This window comes from Varanus komodoensis, unplaced genomic scaffold (assembly GCF_004798865.1).
Source record: "Varanus komodoensis strain SLA01 unplaced genomic scaffold, ASM479886v1 scaffold18_1, whole genome shotgun sequence".
NCBI classification, from domain to species: Eukaryota; Metazoa; Chordata; class Lepidosauria; order Squamata; family Varanidae; genus Varanus; species Varanus komodoensis.
In genome coordinates, this window is record NW_025335548.1 from 5,042,902 (window position 1) to 5,068,535 (window position 25,634).

The 25,634-nt window shown below is 42.2% G+C and overlaps 1 protein-coding gene across 2 annotated transcripts in view; it reads right to left on the minus strand.

The window, feature by feature from the left end:
* Positions 1–25,634, minus strand: part of MFSD6 (major facilitator superfamily domain containing 6) — a 45,478-nt gene that overhangs the window by 18,179 nt on the left and 1,665 nt on the right. The window contains exons 2-3 of one of the 2 annotated variants that reach the window (XM_044427136.1): positions 7,385–8,981; positions 467–564 (exon numbers count right to left, since the gene is read on the minus strand). In XM_044427136.1, the coding sequence (XP_044283071.1) occupies positions 467–564; positions 7,385–8,925 (1,639 nt within the window). In that variant the 5' untranslated portion in view covers positions 8,926–8,981. Of the gene's footprint in view, positions 1–466; positions 565–7,384; positions 8,989–25,634 lie in introns of those variants that run through there. The other variant, XM_044427137.1, reaches the window with a different exon arrangement.

Here is a 25,634-nt window from a genome sequence, read left to right on the forward strand (position 1 = left end):
GTAGCGTATTTGGTACTTGACCTTCGTTTTAAAACACTGACAATTAAGGAACAGTGAAGAAAACCAGTTATTCCTGAAAGTTTAGCTACCTGTTTATGTTTTTAGACCCAGTGTTAACAGGCATTTGGGAAAGTAAGGAATCAACAGGTTTAAGAGATTAAAGCTTTACAGACAGAAGTATCCTGCTGTTTGCTAACAGCCAAGCTGTATTTGCGGTAGGCACAAACCTCTCCGTCCCTTTATTTGGTTATGGGGCGTTATTTCATCCATCTGTTGTTTGCTTAGAATCTCAGGTCAAATGCAGAAACTGCCTCTAGTCATACAAGTTTTTCTCCAACAGCCATAATATAATTGCATGAAAAGAAAGGGATCCCTTGTTTTGTTTTAAACCAGGAGACACAATGGCTTGATTAGAGCAGGCAATAGTAATAATGGCTACCAAAGCAGAAGCACTTTGTCTTCCTACCTTGAAGTACTTCCATGGGCAAAACTGTCCAAGCATTTTCCAGATAGGAGATGTAAATATAACGAGCTGTATTGCAGGCAAGGCCAATATACAGGACTCTGTAGGAAGAAAAGAAGAAAGGTATTTAGTTACTTTAATGTCTAGCATGCTCTGCCCACAGTAATAAACTAACTTTACTATGCTAGCTGTTCTACTTGCCGTTTTATTTAGGATGGGATTTTCAGTAGCACTCAATGAGCACGAGTTTTGATTTAAAGCTTTTCCACTAAGACAATGAACAGAGAAACTTGATACTACCCATGTAAGGTAGCTGTTAACTGGGTATTTCATTGCTTCATATAGAGCCAATCCTTTCAGTGTTGGATACATGTTTGGGCTGGATGGTAGATTCTTCTGGTTTTAACAAAACTGAAAATTCCGTGATAGTGCAATTTTCTGATAAACAGCTTTCAGTGTCTCCCAAACAGTCCCAGATGTTATCTACAAAATGTCATCTAATCACACCCTCCTTCAATACCCCACATGTCAAGTGGGTACAAAAGCTCTTGTTATATTTGTTAAGAATTTTGGACACAGTTGTTGGTATTCCCAGAAGCCAGCCTAGCTTCTGTCCAAATATTCAGAGGATGACTCCTCACGGTAGCACAATATTCTTTTCTAGTATCGTCTGTCTGTCTGTCCTTCTCAAATGGATCCTACTGTGGAACCCACACGTTGAGAACATTAACAGTTGCTGTTGGTGATAAAGCACCAGTCCTCAAGAACATATTACACCTCTTCTTCATCAGTTGCACTCATTGCCTGTTCCAGTCCAGGCTGAATTCAAGGTTTGGAGTATGACATATAAAGCCCTAAATGGCTTGGGGTCACATTGTTTTAGGGAGCTCCTTACTTCATATAGTCTATTCCTGCCTGTCATTTAAGCTCATCTATACAGGCCCTCCTATGGGTTCCTCCTGCTAAGGAGGTGAGGGGAAGGTTGTGAGGAGGAGGGCTTTTTCTGTGGTGGCACCCCAAGCGTGGAATGCATTACTATCAGAGATCTGTCAGGTGCCTACTCTACTGCATTTTAGGTGCCTGACTAAAACTTTTCTTTTCTGGTGCACCTACAGCACCACTTAGATTATTTTTGCATCCGTTTGCACCAGTTTTAATTTACCAATTTAAGTTTTATTTTGTTGATTATTTACATGTTATTTTATCTTTTGTATTTTAATTGTATTATTTTATTTATATTACCTATTGGTGATTTACTGTAATGGCTGCCCGAGAGCATGATGGTAATTTAATAAATACATAAATATGATGGAAAAATGCAAAGTGATGGAGAGATATCTATTATCCTCCAGCTGCAGAACATATACAGGCCAATCCATAAGTAATTATTACATCACTTTCAAACAGCTAAAATTACAACATATACCAGTTTCACATGAAAAACTATGTTACAAATGCTTAATTTGTAAGAAACTTAATAGAAGGGTCTCTCTCTCAGGTGTGGTACCACCTAAGCATAGTAAGTCAAATGCAGCTCATTTGCAGCCCCCTGTGGATCCTGCTGTTTACCCAGCACTGTTGAATTTGCTATGGCTACCAAGATGTTACAGGGAAACAACACACAGGGAACTTACATTGATCTGAAAGCAGAATTCTGTGTTTGATATTTCAGATTGCTACCTTCAAGAGGAAGTTAAAGATATAAAGATATATCTCTTCCCACAGGCCTTCCCAGATTAGTTCTCATATCAGTTTTATTTAATATGTTGCTTCTAGTTAAATTTTAAACATTGTTGGTTTTAATTCCTTGTAAAGAGTCCAGAGTCTATGGTGATGGGGCAGGATATAAAAATGAAAATAAATAAAAGAATGCATAACAATAAAATCTGCATAATAATGCTCGGCCTATTGACTCTTATATAACTATAAATTGGTTCATAGATCAGCATAAAAACTCTTTCCCCTCTATATGCTAGAGGCTTTAGCTCTTCAAAAGAGATGGCCTCTAGTTAAACTCCTTGTGTGCTTTTGATCAGAGTATAAAAGTACCCACAGATTTATTCTTATGCTATGTTTGCCACATCATTTCATAGGCACCTTTTGGTTTACAGAAAGAAAACAGTAAAGGGCAGGAGACTCAAATTCTGTGACATATTGATGACCCTGATTTTGACAATGTCCTAAAAGAACAAGATTGTAGGTCTACTTATGTGTACATCCCAAAACAGAATATGAACCTGTAGTATGCCAGTCACCTCAGTATGTAGAATGACACATCAGAATACCAAGACTGATGCTGTTACAATTCTTTTGTAGTGGTGAAGCCATCATGGATAACTGGCTAACCTTGCAGGGTTTCTCTTCTTTTTTTCCTCACAATTTCTAGAATATGCAGAAGTCAGAAAAATACAAGCTACCTAAAGCAAATCAGGGCCATGTTAAAGGAAATGGACAGGTTACAATGACCCCATGCTGATCATGGGCCTCTGATGATGACATCCTGCAGAAGGTCAAAGACTTCACCTGCTGTTTCTTGCAACTCAATTGCAGGTGGTGCTTTGTGAAAAAGAAAAAGCCGGTCCTGTTTTTCAACTTTCAGACAGGTCTAGTGCTAAAAGTTTCAAATGTTATCTGCACAGTCAGAAACACCGGGGGCGGGGGGGGGAGGGACTAAGAATTTTTAAGAAAAAAGACTGGCAACCAGTTTGTGTATCAGTTATTTAGTCACTGTAGAGATGATATTCATAGAATCATAGTAGAGCTGGAAAGGGCCATCAGGTTCAATGCCCTGCTGTGGCAGGACACCAAGTCACACCATCCCACTCAGATGGCTGTCCAGTTTCTTTCTTTCGTTATTGTTGTTGCTTCTACAGCACCCCACAGCCAAAGGCCTCTGAACAAAAGTGGCATGAAGAATGAAGTGACATTATTTGGAGGCTGAGACATGGAATTGTAAGACAAGGAAGAAGTCTCAGCAAATAACGGAGCAAGGTGATATTGCCTGTGCGGTCTGCGTTTGTTTTCGGCAAACGAGAGGCCCTCTAGTTGTAGCTGCTAACACAGGCAAGCATATTGGTAGAAACAGCCATGACATGTCACTGCAAGCACATAACTTTGTGAACCCAGAGTTCACAACCTTGTATGTGTTTTAAATTTTGCACAGCAACTTTTTTATCAATGTTTTAAAATGTGGTTATTTCAGATTGTATTTTAATGGATCATTGTAAACTGCCCAGAGAGCTTCTGCTATTAGGCAGTATGGAAGTTTAATGAATAAAGAAACTACCTAACAGCAAACCATGGCTTCTTTTCCAGGATTATTTGTGCTTAAATTTTAAATAGTCTGCATCCTTTGGACATTCTACTACAATTCTATTAACTTTCCTTTTCAAGAAACTAGAAAAGCAAAGAACCCAACAGAGATACGTAGATCGCCATTCTCTGTCTGCCCTTTAGGAACAGGTCCAGCCCTGCCATTATATGAAAGGAAGGTGCCTGCCTCAGACAGGTGAATTTGGATGTCATGCATGGGCAAAACGGTTGTTAGCAACTTCATTTATTATTGCATTTGTACTGTCAGGGAAGGAGACAGGCACATGTGAAATGTTTTGCTTTGGGTGCCAAGATAATCTGACTGGCCTTCTGTGCTGTGCCTCTTGGCTTGCCGTCAGAGGGGGGAGTGCAATCTTCGCTGCTCTGGCTGAAGCATGAAGCTGGGCTGGCCAACTTCCCTAGGGAAGGTGGCATACATCAGATTAGACCACCGATTCACCTACATCAGTACTAACTGGCAGAGATTTGCCACGGCTTTAGACAGGAGTATCCCCTGGCCCCACCAGGACATGCCTGGGATTGAACCTCAAATGCAAACCAGGTGGCTCTGCATCATTTCTGAACTTCTTTCCCAAAGCAGCATGGGGCAAGCTGCAACTCCACCATTTGGCTGGGATCTGTCAGGAGTGACCACACAGTCATGGAGAGGCTACGTGTCTTCCCTTCCTTTATTTGGAGGGCTGTCACAGAAGCGTATCTGAAGGGAACCTCTGTTTGAAGGGCCATGCAGCTGAAGTCTGATTTAAAGATAAAGAACCATCAAAAGGGAGAACCTTGAAGGATGCATGAAATTTCCAATCAAGAGTTAGATTCTGGACAGCAAATTCATGATTCACTAGGCAAAGTCTTCACTGTGGCATAAGGTACAGGTGCATAAAACTGCAAACAAACTATGGTAGCATAAAATGCATTGTAGAAATTAATACCAAGTTTTTTCTATTTAAATTTTACTAATTATTTCTAAATTGGCATCTACACATATACATTAGTATATCCAAATGTTACACAAGTCTGTGTCCTCATTCATCTTTTCTTTGGCAAAGTATAAACAGCCTCTCTAAATTACTTCCTGGTGGCTTACCTCCATCAATCACCTCCTCAGCTGTTAAACACACCCAGACCATAAGATTATTGTGTATTATGCAGCTGCTAACTTAAACAATCAGAATAGTTAGTAAGACTCTGAGGAAGCCCAGGCATAAATCCAGTTGTGGTAATAAGGTAATACTGTCAGGGTCCAGTTCTATGAAGATGGGAAGCCCAGAATGCTTCCCCAATGCAGAGCAGGAGCAGCACTCAACCAATCCCTCTCTACATTTTTGTTAGACGGCCACTTCAAAAGAGGAAGGGGAAGGTGGGAGCCGCTTCAGAATACCTCCCTGCCTCTCAAAATGCCCTGTTTAACCCTCTCCAAGGTTGCTTTCAGAGAGCAGTTGGCATGATACTCTCTATGCGGGGTAAGGAAGCAGGATCAGCGCTCTGCTTCCCAACTCCGAGGCCAGAAAACTCAATCTGAACTACCCTAAGACTTCTCAAACAACATCTAAGGCTTATAGGCCCATTCCCTAAAAAATGACAGGGTGGTAAGATGAACCAGGGGGTAGCAATAATGCTACCAATATTGCTCTTAGATATTTTTAAAGCTTGTTATTTGAGTTGGATATCTGGAAAAAGCATATTTTTAGATCTTATAACACTTTCTTACCATTAGACACTTTTAACAGTATGCACTGCAATTGCTTTAGTAGTCTTATATATAAAGAATACTAACTGTAAAATTAACTGTACAACCCACACGTGCTTTATAAATCATAAAACCATAAAAACAATAACATGTTATGGTTTTATTTTTATAAACTACCCAGGGGGCTTCAGTTCTGGACAGTAACAAAATGTGATAAATAAATTATTTGGTGCATGTGATAATATCACACAAATGTACTTTGCCACTTTCACAAAATGTGCATGCAGCAAAATTCACATATGGCAATACCAGACATGATAATCTATATAGATATTGCAGTTTCACTTCTACACATTAATTTTTCCCGGGCAGGGGACTTCTATTTTAATCTGTCCTTAACTGTATTCCTTTCTTGGTAGCCAAACAGTGTGTATAAAATAACTGAAGGAAGAAAGCCTAAGTTCATAAGCATCTTTCGCATGGCATTGGGAAAATTTGAGCTGTTCAGAGGACATTTACCCCATTTTATACCAAAGATTTTTTTAAAAAAGGTTAATGAACCTCAAAAGACGGATGACTTTTTGACAGTTGCATTCTTTCAAATACAGGTATGCATTCAAGAGGTATTTGTAAGAAATTCAGCACCTTCTCTTAGAAGGTGTTCTTATTTCTTTGACAGCTCACGACAGAGAGACGTTGAGTGGACGAGAGATGCTGAGTGGACGTGGCATCACTCAGTGTTGTAGCATTGTGCCAGGCAAATACTTTCCCCATGACAGCTATTAAAAGAGCATCTTCCATGGTCAATCACTGGCAACCCAGTTTGATTCTAGGAGCTGTTAGTATCCAAGCACTGAAAGAGTAAATTGTGCCAGCAAGTGCTCACATGCTGCAGCATACTCCTAAACAGGCCTACTCAGGAGTAAGTCCCACTGACTTCAATTGGACTTACTCTCAGGTGAGCAGATACAAAGGTGCAGCCTTAGGCACTCCTGCTCATCTACTTCAAGCCTCTCTCTCAAGGAGTAGTCACTGTCCGCAACAGCTTACCCCAGTTTGGTGCCCTTTAGATGTTTTGAACTTCAGCTTCCATCTGTTGCAGCCAGTACAGCCAATCATCAGGAATCCTGGGAGTTGTCACCCAAAATATCTGGAGGCCATTTGGCTGGGAAAGGCTGGTATGTGTCTTCCATGTAGTCCAGGTCAAAGCATTTGTAAATAGGGCTCATTTTCCCTATTTATGCCAGCTAACAGCTATCCCCAAATAATTTTCTGTTCATTTATCTTTTCCTGAACTGGCTTCAAAGTGACGCATTTACATAGAAAGTGATCATAGACAGCTATATATTTTCATAGTGACAGGTGCCAAACCTTATGGGGACTGGAGGTAGAAACCATCAACAGTTCAAAATGTTTATTTGAAAATGTAAGAAAGACAATGAATAGTGCAGGCCTCCTTAAATATTATAATTTGAAAAATACCTAATTTGTAATACTTAATAACCTCAATGTGTATATATTCCACATGTCCAAAGTTCCTGAGCTGCATTTTCTAATCGTACTCCTTATAGCACCAGCATCACCCCCAACCCTCCATATTTTTCATAGGATCTTGAGGCTTAAACAGAGCAGCATAACAAATGAGTTCATGAAAAAAGAGAGATTCAGACCATGGATTTCCTAATTCATAGTAGAGTTGGAAAGGCCTATAAGTCCATTGAGTCCAATCCACTTCTTACTTCAGGATTTGGCCCAGCACAATTTGAGGCCTAACCATTTTCTGTATGCTATTTGTTCAGTGTACTATTCTGTTCAGAGTTCATGTTATTTGTTTACACTAATATGTGTTTCTTGGTGGGGACTGACTACAGGTATTCAAACACTGTTACACACCATGCGCTTACCTGATATGGCCAATCAGCTCAATCAACTTGTGGCTGAAGAAATACGCTGTCAGCTCAGACACGTGACTCAGGACGGAACAGACTCCAAAAAGCGTGGTGGTGCCATTCAGATCCTCCAGGTGCCAATAAAGGAAGGTGAACACAAAGCCATATCCAAATCCCATGAACCAGGCTACGAACAGTACAGAGCCATACTGGATGCTGCACAGCAACTTTATCAAGTCCCAAAAATGAAAGGACTGCAGCTGGCTCGTGCTGCTATGGGTCTCATTGGAGGAGTCTGTGGTGGAGCTTCGATCCACCTGAGAGATATCTGCATCTTTGTTCTGGTTGTCCTCCTGCTTATAGTGATTGTAATGGAATCGGAACTGGGTTGCCACAATCAAAGACAGGGTCATCAGCACCCCAAAGACTATGAAAACAATCCTGTAGTTCTTGTACTCTGGAGCTTTGCAGCCTTGGCCTTCAATGAGCACATCGATACGGGTAGAGTCGATGCCAATTCCCACGGACAGCATGGCCACTCCCCAGCCCAGGGATCCCCACATTCGCTGCAGGCCGTATCGGTCCCGGTGCTTGCCAAGGTACTGCAGAGTCACAGTGTCCACAATAGTCACTGACGAGGCACTGAAAAATTCCCCGATAATAACAACCAAAAGGATGAGCAGGAAAATGGCTTCTACCTCTTGATGATCATAGACAAGAGTGACCTGATCAGAGAGTGCCACCTTTGTGGTGACGGCAGGCAATGCTGTTGCATTTCCGGATAGTTTCAGGGTAACAATATTTGGGAAGGCAGGAACTGTGCCCGCTTCTTCTGTCAAAGCAGGCTTCTCTTCTCCATTCGGAGTCGGCAGAGAGAACATGGTTTCAGAATGCACAGGCAGCACCGAGCTCCAAGTTGGCAAGCTGTCAGTGGGCAGGTCTCTTTTCCCTCGGCCCTCTGGTAAAGTGGTTCTGACTGAAGGCAGTGCAGAAGACATGGAAATATTTTGTGGAGTTGCTGTTGAAAGGTGGCTGGCATTGGTAGGATGTGCTGGCACTGGGAACTTTGGTACACATCTTAAGGTAGCTGGTTTAACAAACCCGATTCCCAAATTAAACAACACCCAACACAAAAGTGAGAAGAGGAGGACAACTTTTCCCTTCTTAAAGCGATCTGCGACCACTCCCCAGAAAGGAGCACTGCAGAACTCAATGAAGTACCTAATTCCCACCAGGAGCCCACTTTGACTAGGGGTCATGCCCAGCTGTTTATAATACACGGGCAACAGTGGGTAGAGGGAACCATAAGCAGCATAAAAAAAGAAATAAAAGACTTTTGAGACCAGAAGATCATTGTTCACTTTGACACAGTGCCTTTCGAGCCAGTCTAGCTCCTCATCTGGAATGGTAGTGGTAGTCTCTGTGGAAGGTGTGTCACTTCGGGCCTGAAGGTCTTGTTCCTTGGAAATTCCATTGAAGGGATCGGCAAGCACATATTTCCTCTTTTGCTCCTCTTCATCATCAGTTAAAATGGCTACTTTATCATCGGTTGCCATGACTCACTGCGTGCATGAGATGCACATCCAGCTCTCCAGTCTTTAATTCATGCAACCTGTAAAGATATACAAGAGCCACCACAGTTAAAGCTTCAGAGTAAAATATACAGTACATTTCAACTACCACAGAAGAAAAATTTTATCCTATTGCATAAAGGCAGAGCGCAGATCTTAAGCAGTCCTTTAGCACTGAACTCTCATTTACTATTCCATTAACAGACTGAACAGCAATGAAGAATAGCTTTATTACCAACAATGTCCCTCTACTACAGTGATTTCAACACCTGAGCCATATGCAAATACAGAATTAGTTATCCTTTATATGTGATTGGCAACAAATAATCTTTCCTTGAATTTTTATTGCAGTAATTATGCTCACAGGTTATTAATGAGTATAGTTACCCGAGGTATATCTACCAGAAATTGTCATCAAAGATGAAAGATGATTTCTTAGTCAGGAGAAATATTATAGACAAACCTCAAAGAGGCTCATGTGCATACACAATGCACTTCTCTTGTTTTGAATGCCTTGAGTGCTCCAAAGCCATGCTTCAGGCTCTCCCAATATTCAGTAGGAGCCTTTATGAGGTACAAAGGGCTGCATTTGGAAAGAGTGAGCTGAAAAGCCCTAGAGCAGGTCTGTTGGGTTCTGACATATATCTACACCAAAGAATCAGACCCAGTTCACACCACCAGGGACAATAACCACTAGCTGAGAATAGGAAAAAGTCACATGAAGAAGTCTCAGATTGGGCCATGATTTTTCACTGATATTTAACACTACAGATTCTGGTATTAGGAGAAATATGGTGTTTGGAAAGCCAATAAGAACAGGACAGAGAATTTTCACTGTGAGGAGGGCCAATCTAAAGCAGAAATTTATTGCAAGTGAAGCAGCAGTGATGACTGGAGGGTCCTTGCCTCAGGAAAAGGGTAAGGGGATGAGCCAGAAGATACGCATATTTCAGAAATGTTTTCAACAGTTAAAAGTTAGGGATGATTCAGGAATTTGATCTTTGCAAAATCCTATACAAAGTGACTTAATCTACAGTTCTCGAATGAACACACAGATCTGAACTTCACTATAGGATTCTGCAGTTTTCTGAATATTCAAGGCTGTTTAAATATGTCAAAACACCATTTAAGTAATACTTTGGGAAGAAAAGGCACATTGAAGTATGACTAGCATACATGTTTAAGTAGCTATTTGAGTGTTTTTTGAAATCATAGATTAATGCAGAAACAAAACAGAATTATGGGTAAAACCCACAAAAGAAAGTCTCACCCACATCAGAAAGCATTAGTCTTCTCAGCAGTTTTTCAGTGATTTCTTATGAAGGTTTTCAGAAATGTTCAAATACACAAACTGGCTACTTTTCCTCTCACAGGCATATTTACTTTTAAACGGGCACAGATTCACCCACTGAGTTAATAACTTGACACTTCACATCTAGAAGCTATTTAATGAGGTCTGAAAATGACACATGTATTTTTTTTATTCAAGCTGCAGTGCAGCATATAGATTTCTTTCACATTCTGAAGGAAACTACTAATGGAAACATTTAGCCTTGTAGAAGGGCTGCATTAAGCAGAATTCTGAGCAGCACTTTAGAATGATCATGGTTTTTCTGCCCCTTGAAATCCTGTGGAGCTTATAGTGGTGAGTTGTAACAGCTGGCAAACTTATGCTGGGCATGCTTAGCTTTATTCTGAAGCCAGAATGTTCTTTTGAAGTCCACTGTTTCTGTCAGCATCTGACAGTGAGGAAGGGATAGCATGATAAGGATGGGATAATATTTGAAGCTGAAGGAATCACTCTCACTAATTGACCAATCACTGATGAAAAAGGCAGGACAAACTATGCTGGAATCCTTTGCAGGATTACACAGCATTAAGCTATTCTGAGTCTATAGAGATGCATCTATTTGTACAAATCTGCTCAGTAGATGGCTTGTGTTTTGTTTTGTTAACGCACTATAATTATAAATGCCCTTTTTAAAAAGCAGGGAAATTCAGTGACTGAAAAACTTACAAGCTGAAGGCTAATTTATGTTGGCTCAAGCTCCACAAAGCAAGCAAATTGGAAGCTTAAGCTGACACCTTAACAAACACGTCCCATAATCAGTAATCAGACGTCACAAACAGAGCTTCATATAAGCAAGAAACAAGCACCAGTCAATCCCCAGGAGAATTCCTCTTGCAAAACAGTAAAGCTCAGATGCTTCATACGGCAATAGAAAACCAGGAAAACATGCAGCATCTTTTCTGGTCCCCAGCACTCCATCCTCCCCAAATAGATTTGGGCCTGAAAGGGCAAGAATAATTGTGGGTGCAGGGAAGGGACTTTGTAAGCAAAGAGTTTGTGACATTACACAACCTACTGCTGAACATCAGCCTTAGCTTCCAATTTCTAACCTCTGCAGAGTTTGAGTCTCAGCTCTGATCTTAAACTGGCAAGTTTTTTGATCACCATTTTTTAAAATTGTTGACATTTGCTTACCACCTTATATTATAACAAAGTTCTCTAGGCAACATATAGTAAACAAAGATAAAGCAATATAAACAAAAAATAAAACATATAACCATAAAACCAAATGCAACATTAAAAAGACCTGTTATTAAACATAACATTAAACACGCAGATTTAAAAATGCAGAAGCCCAGACAATATAAATTGTTTCATATAGTAACATAAAATAGAAGTTTCTAAAAGGTTTTTTGCACTGGGGATAGGCAACCTCTGGCCTACCAGAAGTTTTGGTCTACCACTCCCATCAGCCCCAGCCAACTTGATCAAAGATGACAGACGACGAGAGTTGTTGCCCTCCAGATACTGTGGTCTACAAGCTGCCTGCCCCAGTATTTTTGACAGTTGCTGTTTCTTACAATACCTTGCTGAACCACTGGAAATTGCTGATTGGCCCATTTACCAGAAGGACAACCCTACAAGCTACAATATCTGTTAGGAAGACCAAAAATAAATCCCCCAACTATTCTTCTTAGTTATTCATGGCTCCTGGAAATCCCACTGTTTCTATTTTTCTACATTCATACTGATGACAGCGTGGTTTTCTAGTGGTGCTGTGATACTCCACATGCTTCAGAAGAAGATTATGATTTCTAAGAAGCTTTTTTGTTAAGAGATAAAACTAGGCTCAAAATAATGATGGATGCTGCTGTTAAAGAAGAAAATGGCACTTAGCTAAAAAGCATCCAATGGCTTGTGTAGAGTCTCCATATTGTTCCGCTAAACCCATTCAAGTTTAGTGAAAGAGCCCTTGCTGCTGAACCATGTAAATAGCTGCCGAGTAAGCACAGAACTTGAAACCAAAGCAACTACTTATCTAAAGTGTATACAGTAAAAAACATGAGCCCTGAAATAGATTCATTGTAAGTGCCCTGAGGTATATATTCAGTTAGATGTATGTTATAATGGTGCAGTGTTATCCAGGCTCTCCGCTCTAACAGTTCTGGTGCTTGATTCCTCCACAGGAAAATAATCCTGTTTGCATCAAACCCTATTTATGCAGAAGGCCCGGTTCCTCCTGAAAGCTTTCTGCATGGGGAAGAGGTGGGGTGGGAACGGCACTTCTGCCATTCTTCTGAATGTGCACGTATGTATACATTCACATTTCTTCTGAATGTGCATGTATGCATAGAATCTAGCATTCTACCCTAGTGCTGCTTCTGGCATTTCCAGGGGAGGTGTTTATCATGACTAATTATAATTTCAAATACTTATTGGCTACCTTCCAGGAAAGAGGCCCTCCAAAGGCAGCATATGATATCACTATATGTAAAATCTACGATATTGAAAATAATAAAAGCACTATGCAGCAGTGAGAACAAAATAAAAACAGCAAACAACAAAACCAGTAACAACAGTAATCAGATCAGGAAAAGGCCAAAGCAAGCTATTATGTTTTCAAGGCCTTCCTAAAAGCCTGCAATAACAAAGAATGGTGACTCCCCTAATGGCAACTTCTCGCAGAGGCACGGAGCCAGAGTATTCACGGGGGTCCAGATGATGTCAACTCCATGTGCAACCCTGCCGTATTTAGCCACTGATTCTTCCATCTTTTACTTTAACATGGAAAATGTGTTAAGGAGAAGAAAATGGAACAGCTGCACATTGGTTTCTGGTTACCAGTATTAGGAGTCTATTTCAAAAAATATACCTAAGGGAATACTTCCCACTGGAATATTTAATTCCACTTATCACATTTAAGGTCCATTTTAGAAGTAAACTAGCATACAGGAAGAATAATATTAGGACTGAAAGGCAGTACATGAGCAGAGAGAGAGAGAGAGCGGTTGCAGATACTGATTGTTCTTAATTATGCAAAATATTGTGCCTATGAATGGCACTACCATTTATATCAGGGTGGAACAGCTTATGCCCCCCCCCCCAAGATATTTTAGCTTACAAATCCCATCATCCCTCGCCACTGGCTATATTGACTAAGGATGATGAAAATTATAAACCAAAGCACCTGAAGGATTAGGGAATGGGGTGGGATGAAAAGGGATGGCTATTCCTATTAATTAAAGTTATGGAAATATTTAAACTTTTTATTTTCTATGCAATCCGATGGTGTCTTTCCTTGCATTTAAACACAAAACACCAATTTTGCGGTTACTTTCATCACTGACCCTGGCTATTTTTCTCTGCTTTGTCCTTTGGTTCTAGAACAGTAATAGCTTTATCTAGCCCAGTCATCCTGAAATTTACAGCATATTAAAGCCCTGCTGTATAAGAACTATGCCCCTCAGAATAATGCGCACCTAAAAAGCAGAGACCTCACCCTGCCTATAAAAGTGTGTATAGTCAAGGCTATGGTTTTCCCAGTTGCAGTGTATGAGCTGGACCATAAGGAAGGCTGAGTCCTGAAGAATTGAGGCCTTTGAATTGTGGTGCTGGAGGAGACTCCTGCGAGTCCCTTGGACTGCAAGGCGATCAAACCGGTCAGTCCTGGAGGAGATCAACCCTGACTGCTCTTTAGCAGGCCAGATACTGAAGATGAAACTCAACTACTTTGGCCACCTAATGAGAAGGAAGGACTCCCTGGAGAAGAGCCTAATGCTGGGAACAATAGATGGCAAAAGAAGAAGGGGATGGCAGAGGTTGAGGTGGCTAGATGGAGTCATTGAAGCAGTCGATGTGAGTTTAAGTGAAATCCGGGGGATGGTGGAGGACAGGAAGGCCTGGAGGAATGTTGTCCATGGGGTTGCGATGGGTCGGACACAACTTCACAACTAACAACAACATCAAATCCATCCCCCATATATTATCTATTTCAAGGCAAAAAGATATGTGCAAACAGGTTCCCACGAAGAAGAGTGTTCTGGAAAGCAAAACCTGACAGTGGATGAGTCCAGACTACTTCATTAATCAAGTGATAGTATAGATTGGGAAGAAGTACGCATCTACTTTCAGAAAACTTAGACTGGAGATAATACAAGATTTGAAAGGCTGATGCCACTATTTTTAATTCCGCGCAAAATAACTTTTAAGAGGTCAGATCTCTTAAAAACTGATCTGAAAGATAATCTCATAATGAAGGTTAAACATATCAAGTGCAGAAAGGGTGATAACTTCATCAACATTATGTAAGTACTTTTGTGAGGGGCTTAAAGACCGGTCCAAGCAAAAATTGTGATTGTGTACCACTGCACAATTAGAGTGCTTAAAGCACCTTTGGTGCAAAGCATTGCTCAATCCCTGTGCTTCAGCCAGAAGAGAGTGCGATCAGCCATCTAACTGCATTTTGCTGACTAATAAAAACAGCCACATTCACTTTTTTTTTGTTTTTTTTACAAAGAAAGGAGGGCAAGGAATGTCATCTTCAAAAAGCCAATTCCATGCTAAAATGTTCAAAGCAAATCCAAAGCTACATATCAAAGTAACAATAATAAACACAGCTGTAAGAAGATTCCAACCTGCTCACCAGCCTTCCTGCTCATTCCTAGCTGTTTAGTCTTTCTGAGTCTCATAAGTGATCTCCTTTGCTTCATAACCTGTCACAGCCTTCCCCAGTCTGACGCCCTACAAATGTTTTAGACTACTACTCCCAGGTTCCTGATCACTAACTGATCACTGATCACTAGCTAGGGCTGACAGAAGTCCAAAATATCTAGAGGACTCAAGTCAGGAGCAGCACTCCTACAATTAATAGATTTCTCTCATCAAGGCCATTCACTTGAATTTACATCTGGAGGGGCAGAAGAACCCAAAAGCAGCACTTAAAAGGGTATGCACATGTACATGCTCCTGATATTTCTGGGTGCCACTATGGGCCACAGAGCAATCCAGGCATATTAGCGGCAACTTGGTTCTAGCACACAAGAATGCTGCAGTCTTGGATCAGACTGGCACTACCCCAGCAATTCTGCCCCTCATGCTTTTTGCGGCTCCTGCTCACACAGAACCTGAGGAAGCCTCATATACAGGCACCCTCATTCACACAATCAGTGCTGCTGGCCAGCACACCAGCTGGCACTGAAGCAAGCATGACCTAAACCGAACGAAATTGGTGCCTCTTGCTACTATCAACTCAGTGCTGCTATTCACTTAATAAGATGTGATAAAGTGAAAAGGCAGCATGCAGTATTTTTAATTGTGCTTTTCAGGAAGCAAATGGGACCATCATCACCAGATAGCTGGGCAGGGTCATGAGAAGAGGAGACTATCAGTGGCTACTAACCTTGCTGGCTATGTGCTCCCTCCCTCACCAGAGGTGGTGTGCCTGCAGGCATCACTTGCGGGGGAGCTTGGACAAGCGAAGACCTTGCACCCATCCTGCTTGGAGATCCTGTGGGCAGCTGGTTTGACACCACGTGCACGGAGTGCTGGCCTAGATGGACCTTTGCTCTGATCTGGCATGGATTTTCTTCTGTTCTTAGCCCTGATACTTCTGACAGCAGAATCGTGCCCTATTCATCACCTGTCTAGCTACTACTGATTTCAGAAAGTGCCTTAAAGAATATGAGAAACAATCCTAGGTGTGTTTACTTGGGAAAAAACTACTGCAACTTGTTTCCTAATATGTATGCTTCAGTGTACAGTCATACTCATTGGAAAGAATCACATGCAGGGACCCACAGTGATCTAGTCTCACAAAAGTCACTGGGATCACACTGGTGCAAACAAGTTCTACGTATAAAGTACTGAATAGTGCAATCCTATGCTTATCTGTGTAGAAGTAAACCCCACAGGGTTCAGGGAGGACAGAATTGCAGCCTGCAAGACTAGTTTATTGGCTTTTGCTTTTATCCTCTGACAAAATAAATTCCCAGTTTGAATGACTGTATCAATGGCTTGCATTACAAAAGCCCAGCTATTAATTACCACAGTAATGCAATACACTCTAGCAGCATGTATTAATCCGCATTTTAAGTGCTTCGTGAAAGCCTACCTTAGCTTTGACTTCTTCAAGCTACCACTGTCTGAAATTAATGATTTGCCAATCCACTACTGTGACACCTATGCAATCCTTCCTCTATTATTACCTCACAGCACAGGACCTCGCTCCACTTGCCTCTGATCAGGGGACCTGAGGCTTGCCGGTGGGCTGACAACTTGCTGCCATGGCAGAGTTATACATTGGACAAACTAGGAGTGGTGACCTAGACTACCTCGACAAGGCTTTCATGATGCCACTGCCTTGCCGGTTCACAGAATTTTTACAAGGGGTCCGGACAGCAATAACCCTTTCCTGTTTCCTCAGATCTACTGCTTCCCTAATCTTTTTCCATAACACCGAAACTCTGTTTAAGAAAGAAAGGCAGGACAGCTGCAAAATGCCTTCTGGTCAGTACTAGGTGTTCTCCACTGGAAGCACCCCAGACAGTCCTTTACCCTCAGAATAATGGTATATTTGCAATCTCACAAGCAGGGGAAATCCTCGACCACCAGCTCCAAGGACAGTGAGAGGTCTCCTGTAAAAGCGTGCCACCAATGATGCATGTTAAATATTTGCATACCCCATTCTGAAAATGTATGAGTTTCAGAAAGTCTGAGAAAAGAATTTTGAGTTTTCCGTATGGAGGAAATTGGGGCTACTCAACCACTGAGTATTTGGCAATTTCTTCAAGGCCTGAGGCTTTGGACCACCCCAGATGAACCATTAGAAAAGTGCAAAGCCCCAGATGAACCATTGACCTGATTTGGTATTACGCAGCTGTCTCTCTTCTTCGTTTGGGTTTACCATGCTATATTTATTTATCATATTGCTATCCTGCCTTTTCTCCTTCTGAGGAACTTAAGGCAACTTACATAGTTTTCCATCTCTTCTCAATCTTATCCTCAAAACAACAACCCTGTCAGGTAGGATAGCCAAAAGACCCAGTGGCCCAAAGTCAGCCAGTGAGCTCCACAGCTGAGCTACAACCAAGCTGCCTTCTTGGTTATCCAGATCCACCATCTCAATTAGTGTGAGGCTTGACTGATGAATCAGCTGATTAAGATGGGATTATTTATTTATTATCATTTATATCCCTCTTTTTCCTGCAAGCAACTCAAGGCAGCTTACATAATCCTCCTCACTTTTTCCACCCTGTCTTCAAAACAACCCTGTGAGGCAGGTTAGTAAGATTTATGAATTTACTGCTTTAAGTTTGCATATGTCAAAGAATACTTCTGAAAGGAAAGCAGTATGTTTGCCTTGTTTTTACATACATGCATATATTTAAGTAAGCAAAACTACAACAACAGGAGGGAAGGAGGGAGAACGCACCAAATCCAGAAATATTTTTTTAAAAAACTAGTTCCTAAAGATGCTAACAGCCCATGTAAGCACCTTCTTCAAGGGCATTGCTACATATCCAAATTCTTTTTAAAAAAACAAAACAAAAAAAAACCTAGAACAGCATGCAGGAATGGCGATTGTCCTTCTTATATCATCAGAAATGTTGCCATCTTAGAAGATGCACCTTCTCCAGAGTAAAGAGACAGTTAAGGAAGACCCCTCTTTGAAAACATCCCTGCCATCTGTCATTTTATTAACAGTAATTAACGTTTTAAAACCATCATGGTTAGTAAATTTCAGGGTAATTAAGAGCACAATCCTATGCACATTTCAACAGGAAAAGTCCTACCGCTGCCACTATTCCCCTAGACAGCTTTAAATAAGATGCCCCTATTTGTAAAAAAGGGGTGTATGGATGAGAGAAGGGTATTTCATTTCGGGGGGGGGGGGGAACACCTCAGACAGAAAGACTTGAGAACAGCAGGAGGGGAAGCCTACCTGGGGAAAAGCCAACCCGTCCTGCACTTTCATTTCAGCAAGTGCCCATAGACAGCAGGGGGTCAGCACAGATGTGCTCCAAAAGATCCAGAGCTCCCAGTGAAATGTTGGGGCTCCAGGCACAGTAGGCCACCCCCTAACACCACCCCTGAATTAACTCAATTAATGGTTTGGAGTCCTACTAAGATTTTCCTTTTTAAAGCAACCTCACAAACTCTCCCAAAATAAGCTCTCTGTTTTGTCCTAAATATAAAATAAGAGCTTGTGATTGGCATAAAACAATTCCATAGATCGGTAGCCAAAAAGGCAGACTTCCTCTGGTGACCAATGAGACATCTGCAACACAGGGATGGTCATAGCTGACTACGTTTCAGCTGGAGAAGACGGCAGCAGCTTTGCCTCTGGCCGCACTGGTGTGAACTGCTGGGGGCTGGCGTCTCGCCCTTAACCATCCACTCTCAGTTTAAGGAAGTGCCAGAAGCAAGATCAAGATAAGAGCTCCTTCCTCCACATTAGGACTTATCTGCTCATTACAACACCATCATGTGTTTCCTCCAGCACGATTTGATGGAATAGCAGGTACATATGGCCAAAGCTGTAAGGGCAGAGTTAGGATAATGTTCCGTCAGGCTCGGAACAACAACTTAAAGACTTTTGCTTCCCACTGAAAGGCTGGCACTGTACAGAGTTTCTGAATGAGGTAAACCAGAAACAGAAGCATCTGAATGTTATATCCCAAAGGACGCCTTGTCAGTCCTTGGCAAACAGACCACAAGACCAGAGTGGAGAGGAGGAGAAGCTCCTTTATTTTACCTGCGCAGGCACCAACACTTTAGTAAAGTGCGGTGCCTATGTATGGTATTACAAGCCTTTTTATAGCATTTCTTTATCTCTGGAAAAGTACTAACGTATGTCTTCGGCACGTCTCTTGCCACAGTTTCTGCTGACCACCCCTAATCGTCGCTGGAATCCAGGTCTTGCAGGCCTCTTAGACATGTTATCTTCCCTGCCTGACCTTGCGCTCGTGCTTCTTGTGCATAGCCATCGCCACCTTGTTCCTGTTTTATTTTGTTTCGCATGGTCATGCTTATGTGACTCTGAGAGGGTCGGGGTATGCCCTGCACCTTTCAGATAAAGTAGTTAGCAAGTAGGTGTGCCGTGCGCAAGGGTGGGCTAGGTTCAATAAGCAATAAGCGGGTATTCTGTGCTGCTAGCTAGCCCAGTTCACTGAAGAGCGTATTGAAGGCGGTTGGGAAAATCTGGATAAATCCTGTCTGAAAAACATTACTTCTGTGTGTTTTTTGCATTGTGGGATCAAATCCTGTACTTCTCAAACCAAGCTAAGTCACTGTTTCAAATGGCCTTCCTCCCCCGCTCCTTTCTCTCACCTCTAGCTGTAAGCTACAGTAGACAGGCCATTCAGTCCAAATATACATTGTAAATAATCGTTGTTGGAAGTATCTTCCTAGCCCAGAGGGCTCCACGTGCCCTGGTCAATTCAGAATGTTTAGAGTCTAGATAAGAATCTTGAGTTCATGCATAGTTTCTCAGTAGCTTGAATTTACATGTCTAAGCAGACCTGGAGATGGGTTCAAGCTACTGAACTAAAGTGTCAATACAGGCAATTAGAAATATTGTAATCTCATTGTTACTGTATGATTGACTAACATTCCTTTACCTGTTCTGTATGTGATGACCTCAGAATCTTATTGTAATCTTTGCATTCTGTCATCAATTTCCCTGTTCCTGGGAGGGTATAAAAACCCCGTATTTGTAATGAAGCTTGGCTACAGAGTTCACCTCTGCCTGCCCAGTAATGCATGCATTATCATGAGAGTCTACCGCAGGAAACCTTGGGTTAATACAATAAAGCCTAGATGGTCTGGACGTTTGATCTTTCCCACGAACCCGAGTTTTATTCCCTCTTCTCAAATTGAGATTCCGGGATTCTGACAAGGCTAAGAGTAGAAAACACACAGGTGAGATCAACACCCAAGGGTGCAATTCTTTGACTACTGGACTAATTCTAGATGCTCAGAGAAGAATCTGGAGTCCGGCGTTGCAGCACCTTTCTTCTACCCTTAAGGATGATATGGAAAGAACCAGTGAGTGCAAACTTGGAGGAAGCACTGGGTAAGTAATCCCACGGGAGTGAGGAGGGGAGGAGTGAGGATACCACATATCCTGGTAGCACCTCACCCTGTCTTTGTCACGTGAAGGGGAAAAAGACACAGATGGCCAAAACTGGGTACACAGGACAGAAAACGAATGGAGATAACCTTTTCTTCCATGCTTCTCCTGCTCTCGCTAAGACACCCATCACCCTCTGGGTTCTGAATGTAAGTGCCTTGTTGACAGGTTGCATCTAGACAATGTTCGACTTCCCAACATGGCTTCCTTCCTGTGAGCTCACAAGCATGGGGTAAAGCTAACAGCTGTTCCAGGGTGTTGTTTTGGTCAGAGTGCTGGAGCAGGGACCAAGGAGCTCAGAGTTCTAGCCCCGACTTGCACATGGCGCTCACTTGGTGACTTTGGGCCAGTCACGGACTTTCAGCCCAACCTACCTCACAGGGTTGTTGTAAGAATAAAATGGAACTATGTCAGCCCCCCATGGGAAAAAAGAGGGAAGGATGAGTTATTAACGCAATGTCATCATCCTCCTTCTTGTATTCAGCTTCATCTTTACACAGAGGTCTCAGTTGGCCAACGTTAGTGATTACATCATCCTTACAGTCATATCGCACCTTTCCTTCATGATGGAATTCATGTAAGTTTACATGGGAAGCTGCAAGCTGATGAGACCTGTTTTGTCATTTTCCTAGAACGATGAAATCCACTAACTGAAGCCTGTTGCAAAAGATGCACACTATGAATTCCATTTCCCTCCCTCCAGCAATTCAATATCCTTTCGGAGATGAAGTGGCTGGAACTGTACACTGTATCGCAACAGCAGCACAGATGTATAGACAGATATGAATGCAATGTATAAACATACTCAAATACTGGCATGCTGACAAATCTTTTAATATAGCCAGGAAGCACTAGTCTACAAAAAGCAAGAAACAGATGCGAGAACTTTTTAGGACAGTGCAAATGGGAAGGAGTACATACAAATACAAAGAAAAAAGCTGAGAATCTGGGACAAAAAGGCCAGTTGAAAGATTCATTTCCATTGCTCTAGAATGTCTTCTGAAGTTATCTAAGCGGGATTTCTCAGGACAAAATGTTCAGCACAAAAGTACCAAGGGAGACTTGGTGGGAGGAGACAAGAAGAATGGACATTTCAAGTCAGAGGAAATTGCAGCACTGCAATACTAGGGCAAAGCCAATGCCTACTGCGGTGGTGGCGTTATGTTCCACCAAGCCATTGTGGACTTCTGGCAACCCTAGGAATGAAAGCCCTTCAAATGCCCTGCCCATGACAGCCCTGCTCAGCTCTTGTAAATTCAAGGCTGCAGCTTCCTGTATGGAATCAATGCATCTTATATTTGGTGGTCTTTCCCTTCTTCTGTGTTCAGCTTTCCCCAGTCTTCTCCAGTGACACTTGCCTTCTCATGCTGTGCCTGATGTACAGCAGCTTCAGTTTTGTCATTTTTGCTTTTCATTTTGGCTTGATTTGATCTAGGACCAAGGTATTTGAGCTCTGTGGCTAGAATTAACCTCAGCTGGGACAAGATCTGTTAAGGATGGGAAACCTATCTCCCTCCAGATGTTGGCTGACTCCAATTCCCAACAGCTTCAACCAGCATGGCCAATGATCAAGGATGATGGGTGTCAAAGTCCAATAGCTCTGGAAGCCCACGGTTCCCCACCTCTCCTTACTCAGGTGGAAGCAAAGCGAAAAGGGGAGAACCTTGGAGGCTCTTTAGAAGAGAAATCTCGTAAATGCTGTGGCAGCTCCCATGTGAGCCAATAAGCGCTGTAAACCACATCCTTCCTGGTGGACCTTGCGTATACTGTAATGCTTAACCAACCTGCCACATTTGTTAAGCTCCTTACTTCTTCCTCTGTATTTGCCTTTTAAATATGCCAGTTCTCTTGATTTCAAGTTCTCAGCTCACTCAGTATTGACATATCATCATAAAGTCCTTTCTCAAAATTATACAAAAATCTTGTTGCAATCAATTTATAACTGTTTTCTTCCATGAAGGGGCCAAGAATTCAGTGAACCACACACACTTGAGAAATAGGAGCCTTTGTTTCAAGCTTTGCCAGAAACTCCAACAAAAGAACTGACAATTTAACTAAATTACTTCTGGTCCAGTTCAGAAAGAATGCTAAACCACAATTCAGCAACATGAGAAAAGTGGATCATGCATGTAGAAAGTCCAAGGTTCAATCTATAGGTAGGGCAGGAAAAACATATAATAGAATCATAGAATAGCAGGGGCCATGAAGGCCGCCTTGTCAGGTCCAATACCCTGCTGGTGCAGGACACCAAGATTATTGGGGAAAGGGCTGAGAAGGCCATTGAGTTCAACCCCATTCAGCTGCAGGCCCACACCTCGCCAGCTTACTAAAGGCGACCTGACATTCTATCTTGATATAAAACTAAACAGGCTTGTGCAGGCCTGAAACCCTAGAAAGCTGCACCAGCCAGGGCCGAGTATAAGTAGGCTAGATGGACTGATGATCTAAGATAGCTTCCTCTGTTCCTAAGCCTAGGCAGGCTTGCCATTTCCCTTTTTCTCTCCTTTCTCAGCATGGCTGCAAGGTGTTCAGCAGTTTATGCCTCCATTTTAGAATAAACATGACTTCCTATGTTGTTCAGACCAAATAAACTGTTTTTAATCTTGACTATGGTTAAAACGGTATTCCAGCTGAGCTATTCAAAATCTTAAAAGACGATGCAGTAAAAGTGTTACAATCAATATGCTAGCAAACTTGGAAAACTCGACAGTGGCCACAGGATTGGAAAAGGTCAGTTTACATTCCGATCCCAAAGAAGGGCAATGCCAAAGAATGTTCAAACTACCGCACCATTGCACTCATTTCACATGCTAGCAAAGTTATGCCCAAAACCCTACAAGCTAGGCTCCAGCAGTATGTGGACCGAGAACTACCAGAAGTACAGGCAGGATTTCGAAGAGGGAGAGGAACTACAGATCAAATTGCCAACATACGGTGGATCATGGAGAAAGCTAGGGAGTTCCAGGAAAACATCTACATACTTCTGCTTCATCAACTATGCTAAAGCCTTTGAGTGTGTGGATCATGACAAATTGTGACAAGTTCTTAAAGATATGGGAGTACCAGTCCAACTTATTTGTCTCTTGAGAAACCTATATGCGGGTCAAGAAGCAACAGTGAGAACTGGACATGGAACCACTGATTGGTTCAAAATTGAGAAAGGAGCTTGGCAAGGCTGTATACTGTCGCTCTGCCTATTTAACTTATATGCAGAGCACATCATGGGAAAGGTGGGGCTGGATGAATCACCAGTTGGAATTAAGATTGCTGGGAGAAATAGCAACAACCTCAGCTATGCAGATGATATCACTCTAATGGCAGAAAATGAAAAGGAACTAAAGAGCCTCTTGATGCAGGTGAAGGAGGAGAGCGCAAAAGTTGGCTTGAAACTCAACATTAAGAAAACTAAGATCATGGCATCCGGTCCTCTCACTTCCTGGCAAATAGATGGGGAAGAAATGGAGGTAGTGACAGATTCTATTTTCCTGGGCTCCAAGATCACCGCAGACGGGGACTGCAACCAAGAAATTAAAAGATGCTTGCACCTAGGGAGGAAAGCTATGGCAAATCTAGACAGTATAATAAAAAGCAGAGACATCACCCTGCCTATAAAAGTGTGTATAGTCAAGGCTATGGTTTCCCCAGTTGCAATGTATGGCTGTGAAAGCTGGACCATAAGGAAGGCTTAGGGCCAAAGAACTGAGGCCTCTGAATTGTAGTGCTGGAGGAGACTCCTGCGAGTCCCTTGGACTGCAAGGCGATCAAACCGGTCAGTCCTAGAGGAGATCAACCCTGACTGCTCTTTAGAAGGCCAGATCCTGAAGATGAAACTCAAATACTTTGGCCACCTAATGAGAAGGAAGGACTCCCTGGAGAAGAGCCTAATGCTGGGAACAATAGATGGCAAAAGAAGAAGGGGACGGCAGAGGATGAGGTGGCTGGATGGAGTCAGTGAAGCAGTTGGTGCGAACTTAAGTGGACTCCGGGGGATGGTGGAAGACAGGAAGGCCTGGAGGAATGTTGTCCATGGGGTTGCAATGGGTCAGACATGACTTCACGACTAAAAACAACAACAACAAATGGTTAAAACAAGCCAATTCCAATTCACAGTTTAAGAAGCTGGCTTGTGTTTCAACATGCCATAGTTTGGATTAACCATGGTTTACTGTTTAGAAGCATTATTAAAATGTGGTTAATCTATAATGGGAGTGGAAGCTCCCTATTTCCACAGTGTGGCCATGCCAGCATAAGTCCATAACCTCAAGGCCCACTGCATTTCATCCCTTAAACACTACCAAGGTTTAAGGGTTGTTTAGTTATTTGATTTACCCTATTTGATCTATACCCTGCCTTTCTACCAAAAATGACAATCAAGGATGCTTGTATTATGTGTGAACTCTCTGAGGAATATCAAGACAGCAGATTTTCCAGATACTTTTTAAATATTGCAACCCTCCACTAGAAGTTCTAGATAAACTTCTGGGAAAATCAAGTGTTACTCCCCCCCACCCCCCCACACAAGTGAGACCAGGGAATCAGGTGCACTGTAAGTTCCTTGCAACTTTGTGGACTGGCATGAACCCTTCCCTGGCCAGAACAAAGTATATTCGGATGAAGGCACCAGCAAGTGCTAGAAGAGTGCTCCCAAAGAGAACTCCTAAATTGGACCCATCTGAGCAAACAGTCCTTCTGTACCTTATATGGTAGCTGCAAGAATACTCTTAATTTAAAGTTGTACTTTGGTTATGTGCATTTTCTTTTTCCGTTTTTCTGTAAGATTGTGGTATTTGGTTAGCAGCCTTCGATGGCTGGTGGCTGTTCCAACCACACCTGCCTGGCTGGAGGCTGAAGGAAATGATTTTTCAGTTTTAATTAAATTACATTTTTGCAGCAGTCTGGCAAGCAGCAGCCTAAAGAAGCTGAAAGGGCTCCGCGCACATGCACTGTATGCAGCCCATGACAAGTTCAGTCCTTGGCATCTCCAGCTAGGGCAGGCGACATCCTCTGGAGGGCCACTGGCAGAGAAAAAGGGCCGCAGTCTGATTTGGCATCACAAAGCAGCTTTGTGTCCCTGCGTGGATTTGCTTTTGTGCTGAGCACTTACACTGTTTTAAACACCCATGTTTTCTCTCTGGATGCCTGCTTGCTCTCCACCCATGCTCAAAATGCACATATGTAATTAATCAGATCATTACAAGAAGAGTCAGGCTCAAGCCTTTTTTGTTCTTAAAGAAACAAACCTTGTAGAAATACTGTTCAGTGAAGTAGGAAGTG